The sequence below is a fragment of the Pseudophryne corroboree genome, chromosome 7 (genome assembly GCF_028390025.1).
Source record: "Pseudophryne corroboree isolate aPseCor3 chromosome 7, aPseCor3.hap2, whole genome shotgun sequence".
Lineage (NCBI taxonomy): Eukaryota > Metazoa > Chordata > Amphibia > Anura > Myobatrachidae > Pseudophryne > Pseudophryne corroboree.
The window spans coordinates 359,140,255-359,146,655 of record NC_086450.1 but is presented as its reverse complement, the minus strand read 5'-3'; the positions used below and the strand labels follow the sequence as shown (position 1 = coordinate 359,146,655).

The window sequence follows — 6,401 nt, the reverse complement described above, 5'->3', positions numbered from 1 at the left end:
TAATTTAACACCATGAGAGATTGCCTAAGGCTACTTAGGGCTGCAATGCGCACAGCCATCTTTAGAATATGTAATACAGCTGTGGGCCCTGGTTCAATATAGACGTATGACATAACTCACTATCCCTAGCACTTGTTAAATTAGCCACTGAGCACTAGTCTGTCATCTCTGCACAGTCCCTATATCAGCTTGTGTGTTTCCTGTGTTCACCTGACAAATACAAAACAGTAGAGCCAGATTTAATAAAGGTCCGCATGCTCAAGGTCCTAAACGGGCGTCAGAACCCCCTACTTTTGCTAAACAAGTCACAAAACATTATTATAATGACTTCTGCTGTAGTATGGAAGAAATGCGTTTTGTTTTAAGCAGCCATAACTAGGGTAGAAGACCCTGCAAAATAATGTAATTTGTTTTTCTAGCCTTTAAAAGATCTAATTTTCAAGTGAACACACAAGGAAGCCGGAGAGTGTGTGTGGGGAGAAAATCACGAGAACGCCTGTTGGAATCCCGGCGGTCACAATGCAGACACCGGTATCCCGACTGAAATACCGCTGCCGGAATACTGGCGCCACGGGCTTATCTCCCTCTATGGGTGTCCACGCTACTTATAGAGGGAGAATAGAACCGGTTGTGAGCACAGCGAGCCACCGTGCCTGCAAGGGTCTTTCTAGCACTCGCGCCGTTGGCGGAATACTGGTGCCCGGGCTCCCGCTGCCGGTAAAATGTATGCATTCAGAGTATGTGTGCTACACAAAAACCAGGAAATAAAGATAGTCATTTTTTATTTTTAAACATTTTTACTTTAACCCATTGATATTTAATATCATTTTCCTTTTAATACAGAATGTACTGCATGGGTAGATTCCAAGAAGTAGTGACACATGGGGAGTGGCTGCATTGTGGCTGTGATGAAAGTCTCCTTTTAAGGGTGCTGAGAGTTGTCTGAAAGCCAGAGAGTCACAAGTGACCAACTAGTTCACTAAAAAGACCATCATGACATGGACCAAATAAAGTTATCCGACAAAGGAGTCGGAACACAGTGCCCGCACCAACATAGCAGTAACTGCCAGCACTAATATTCTACTGGTCACTTGATAGGGAAAGAGTCTTAGAAGGAAAAGTCACATTGAAGAAAGGCAGGTTCCAAACCACTTTCTTTATGAAAGGTACTACGTTTTGGACTACGTAATGGCACTTTCTTCTCTTTAGTAATCCTCAGCATTCAATACGTTCAGGAAGTCCAATTGGGAGGGCAAAAAACAAAACCTTATCCACTTAGAAACACATATAAAATGCAAAAAGTTATTCTGTATAATGGCAACCAATCCCATTACGGCCACATATACTGCAACATGCTGACAACACACTGTGATCCATACGCTTTATTCTGACAAATCTCTCTGAATACATGCCTTTAATGTAAGCAGGGGGAAGAAAAAAATCCTTGAGATAAATGTGATCATTTCAGTATAAGCAGCCCCAGTCCTCCCCAAGAGGAAATAAATTATAGTGGAATGACTAGGAAATATTGGAGTTATTACAGGCTAAAAGCATTCAAAACAAAGAAAATCTAGAAACTGAAAAGCCAGGAACTGCGGAGGAGGGGGAGACGGAGTCTCATTTTGAAAAAAAAAAAAAAAAAAAGAAGAATTTGCACTTGAACCTAGTTGTAAACCGCACAAAATTTTCACTTTTACAACTATTGAACTGAACCTGCGCACTGGATCTATTACAGTATACCTTTTATGTAAAAAAATCTTTATACATCATAATAAAAAACAGAGAAGGCAAGATGCATAAAACAAATCAGCTGGTAGAACCAGAGAGTCATTTATTAAACCACTTTGCTGTTGGAGGGGCTGGCAAATCATTCCGTCCCGGGCCTCTCCGGCAGCAAAAAGGGGCAGGTCTGCATATAAAAGTAGTGCCTGACTCTGCTTCACGCATCTTGCATCTTCACTTATAGTAAGGATTGTTCTGTCCGAATGGTGTGCTGGACAGCTGCTGGTCCCAGTCTTTGGCACTTATGCTGGCAAACTCAACTTCTTTCCTTTTAGTACTGCAAAGAGAAAAACAAATATATATTACATTGTACAAACCATAACTAATGTGCATCCTAGATACCACCTACAGGGGGACGGAAGCCATTGTCACCACTTAAATACACTTCACTAGGTAACACTGATAGTAATGAAGATTGATGCACCCAATGGCAGCTATTCTGAAAACACTGCCATACCCCTCAATCTGTCGGCCTCTACTGTGTATTATAAGAATTTGTTCCATGCTCAATCATTTGCAAGCAGAAGACCGATCAAATGCTCAGTTACATGGGTATGGTGACAAGATGCTTTTCCCACATCCCTTGTACAAGAATTTGCAACCGTGACAAGTTCCCTGAAGCACTACTATAAATTGGGCTACATCATACTAATTAAGAGCACCACCACCTAGTGAACATCTGTTTCACTATTTGGAATCTCATGCTGCCTGCCTTTCACACACACACACACACACTACAGTACATCAGGAGTTTTTTCTCCGTAGAGCATTCACAAGCTCAGCAACAGCCAAGGAGATACCCTGTGGAAATCCAAGCTGTGCTGTAATGTGATCACCACACTGATTTCAGATCTCCTGCTCCGTCTCATTATTTATTCACTTACAGTCATGCGGAGAGTTAGAACAGTGGTTCATAAACCTGAGCTGGCAAGTTAACAGTGGGGAAACCTGTATTACCATCACGTACCTCATACACAAAGCTCAGCGAAGAATAACATTTTTCATAAAAATTTACACTTTTTTATAATCCCCCTTTAACCAATGCATATATAAATATTGTATATGTAAATAGTATGGGGTTTTATGGCTTCTACAAGCATTTAATAAAAGTCTGTATGGAACTTATCTTTGACTCTGTACCTTTTTAAACCTGTTTACCTCAGCCCAAATGTCTGTTGTCCGTATAGCTGTATGACATATGAATACCTACTTGGGGGGCGTGACCTTGCAGCACAGGTGAGTCAGACTGGGTCTTAAGCGAGGAATGTCAGCAAGTGCGGAAGTTACATAAAGGGGCAGATTGAGTTAGCCGCATTAAGCAGAGATTTTGACATGGGATACATAACCATGCTTCTGCGACGCTCACTATTCAATTAGAGAATGTTTATCTCAGAGGTAACATGGTAAGTCTGCTTTGTTTTACCAATGATTAAGTGCGAGGAAGAGTAGGGAAATGACACTGAACCCAAAAACTCGCCCAATAAAATGGCAGCGTAGTACAGAAAGCTATTAGGTTTCTGGGGTTCTCAAAATATGTCAAATGGTTGAGGTCTGAATTTTTGATTTTATTAACAGCAGAAAAAAAAAAAAGGATATTAAATGTGTTTTTCAGCAAATTAGAACATCTATTGAATGTGAGGTATATTACAATGCCTGCAAGGTAATGACTTTATTGGCCAGATTTGACCATTTAAAAACGTCTAAGTGATTAATCCTTATAACCAGAGATAATAATCCAGGTACTCACATTAAGGAGTTTTTCTTACTTTGAACCGACTCAGGAGGTGAAAACTAAAATCTGCATTAACCTTTATTTAGACCTGCATAAACTGAACGCATCTTTCAAATTTAATAGCAAATAGCTGCAAGTAACGGGAGTCGCAACTAACGGAATTCAACGAAACGCCAGACACAACTTCCTAAGTTTGCTCATAGCCTGTGCAGAGATAGTATAGAATGGATCACAGTATATATATATATATCGCCCCTGTGCTAGGCACAATTAATTAAGGAATGTTTTGGTAGACACTTGAGAAAAAAATAAATCCAACTCCCCCACTCATAAAAAAATCCCACTACAGCAAATGTAGTGCGTTTACAATTATAATACTCAGCATATCCTGTGCATCTAGATCACAATGTGTTCCGGAAGGAGCATATTGCTACAAACATTTTGTGAGTAACGGAATCGGTGATCTAGGTTCCTGAGAATGTTCTGATCTGTCACCAGCACACAAAGAGCCAGGAGGGGGATAATAATGCTCCTTGATGATTGCTAACACAGATGCACACTGTCAGTCATCTCTATGGAATCAGTGTATTCTTTAATATTGGTGGTCTTAAAATGAATTCACCTTCCTGCTTCTCTAAATACTGTAATCAGAAAGAGTTGGCATCATGCATGTACTGCACAGAGATGTACTCACCTTTAGTAACATACAAGTAGAAGAAGTCACAGTACAGGATGGTCTGCACCACACCTGCCACAATGGCAATCAGGTCAAAGAACCCTTCAAAGGAATAGCGCCAAATCCAGTTGAAGAGATACAAGGCACGGTACAAGCCCAAGAAGAACAGGTAATGAGTAGTGATTGTCTCCGCTTCACCCGTTTTGCTGATCATGAAGAGCTGAGGCAGGATGGCTACAGACTCCAGATAAATGGAGAAGGTCCACAAGATCTAGAAGATAAACGCTATTTCAATCATATGTTGCTATTTCCCATCTATTACATAGTTTAATAGCAGACATATATGGAATAAAAAAATAAAATAAAAAATAAATAAATATGACAGCACTTTAATGATATGCAGGGGCGGGGTCTTGGGGTGCACACCGGTAAGGAGATGTGCGACCCTGCGGAGACCTTTCAGTAGTACTACATACAAAGACAAGGTTGAAGGTGCACAATTCAAACACTACTAATTTATTAATAATAATCATTGCAATACAATTTTTACATTTTGAGCGAGGTTCAACGCATAGTTATGGCCATAAGTAACGGCTAGCCCACCACCTCCAGGTGACCTCATTAGTCGTGCATTTTGGGGGGTACAAATCTCAGGTGTGGGACACCCCAAAATGAAGATTCATGCCTCACGGGAAGGAACCAAACATATCACAACGTCAAACAGCAACCAAGAACTGTCAAAAAAGGAAAATACTAACTTGTTTGACCCAATGTAACAAGAACACATAAGCTGACAGCACAGAGGCGGGCTTCCAGTGTCCCCGAGTTGATTCAGAGAAATGGATTTATCGGCAAGTACCAAAATCCTATTTTCTCTATCATCCACTAGGGGGACACTGGAGATCTATACAGCTAGGGACGTCCCAAAGATACTCCCATCGTTCTCCATGCTGTCCTGTTGGATAGCAAGCCTAAGCCAACGAGCAATGGACTGCTTCGAAGCAGGACAACCCTCCTTCTGTGCATCATAAAGCACGAACAAGGAATCCGTCTTTTTGATCCGAGCCGTCCACTTGACATAGATCTTCAAGGCTCACACCACATCCAATGCCTCCAGAGTAGCAGAAGTGTCAGAACTGGATGGAACCACAATAGGTTGATTCAGGTGAAACGCTGATACAACCTTCGGCAGGAACTGCTGCCTAGTCCTGAGCTCCGCTCTGTTCTCGTAAAAGACCAAGTATGGACGTTTACACGATAAGGCCCCCAATTCTGAGACACATCTAGCAGAAGCCAGGGCCAGTAACATCACTGTCTTCCACATGAGGTACTTGTCTTCTACCGTCAACAGAGGCTCAAATCAGGAGGACTGTAGAAATTCCAACACCACATTCAAATCCCAGGGCGCCATAGGCAGCACAAAAGGAGGTTGTATGTGAAGAACCCCTTGCAATAAGGTCTGAACTTCTGGCAACAGTGTTATGGAAGAAAATGGAGAGAGCTGAAATCTGGACCTTAATGGAACCCAGACGCAAGCCCTTATCCACACCAGCCTGCAGGAAACATGAGAAACGTCTTAAGTGGAACGCCGCAGGTGGATAGGTGCGTTCCTCGCAACAAGAGACGCATCTTCTCCAGATAGGATAGTGTTTTGACGTCACAGGTTTCCTGGCCTGAACCATGGTAGCAATAACCTTTTTGGAAAGGTGAGCTCAACCTCCATGCCGTCAAACAAAGTAAGCTGTAAGTGTACGGGTAGAGGCCAAGAGTCTTCGACAGACATGTCCAGAATATCCGTGTACCACGCCCTCCTAGGCCAATCCGGGGCAATCAGAATTGCCTCGACTCCCTGATATCTAATTCTCTTGAGCACCCTTGGGAGCAACTGAATCAGGGGAAACAGGTACACCAGCCGGTAAGGCCAAGGCGACGTCAGTGCTTCCACTGCCCTCACCTGAGGGTCCCTGGTTCGAGATCAATACCAGTGAAGTTTCTTGTTGAGGGGAGAAGCCATCAAGTCAATCTGCAGGCAGCCCCACCGGTGGGTGATCTACTGAAACACCTGAGGATGGAGTCCCCACTCCCCCGGGTGGAGGTCGTGACGACTGAGGAAGTCTGCTTCCCAGTTGTCCACTCCCGGAATGAAGATTGCCGACATTGCTCTTGCTTTTCTTTCCGCCCAAAGGAGTATCTTTGCCACCTCTTGCATGC

At 42.7% G+C, this 6,401-nt stretch overlaps 1 protein-coding gene across 1 annotated transcript in view; it reads right to left on the bottom strand.

The window, feature by feature from the left end:
• Positions 1 to 765: 765 nt before the first annotated feature.
• Positions 766 to 6,401, bottom strand: part of KDELR2 (KDEL endoplasmic reticulum protein retention receptor 2) — a 67,889-nt gene continuing 62,253 nt past the window's right edge. Inside the window, exons 4-5 of the mRNA XM_063934465.1 lie at positions 4,209 to 4,461; positions 766 to 2,059 (exon numbers count right to left, since the gene is read on the bottom strand). Coding sequence (XP_063790535.1) covers positions 2,025 to 2,059; positions 4,209 to 4,461 — 288 coding nt within the window. The 3' untranslated portion in view covers positions 766 to 2,024. The remainder of the gene's footprint in view (positions 2,060 to 4,208; positions 4,462 to 6,401) is intronic.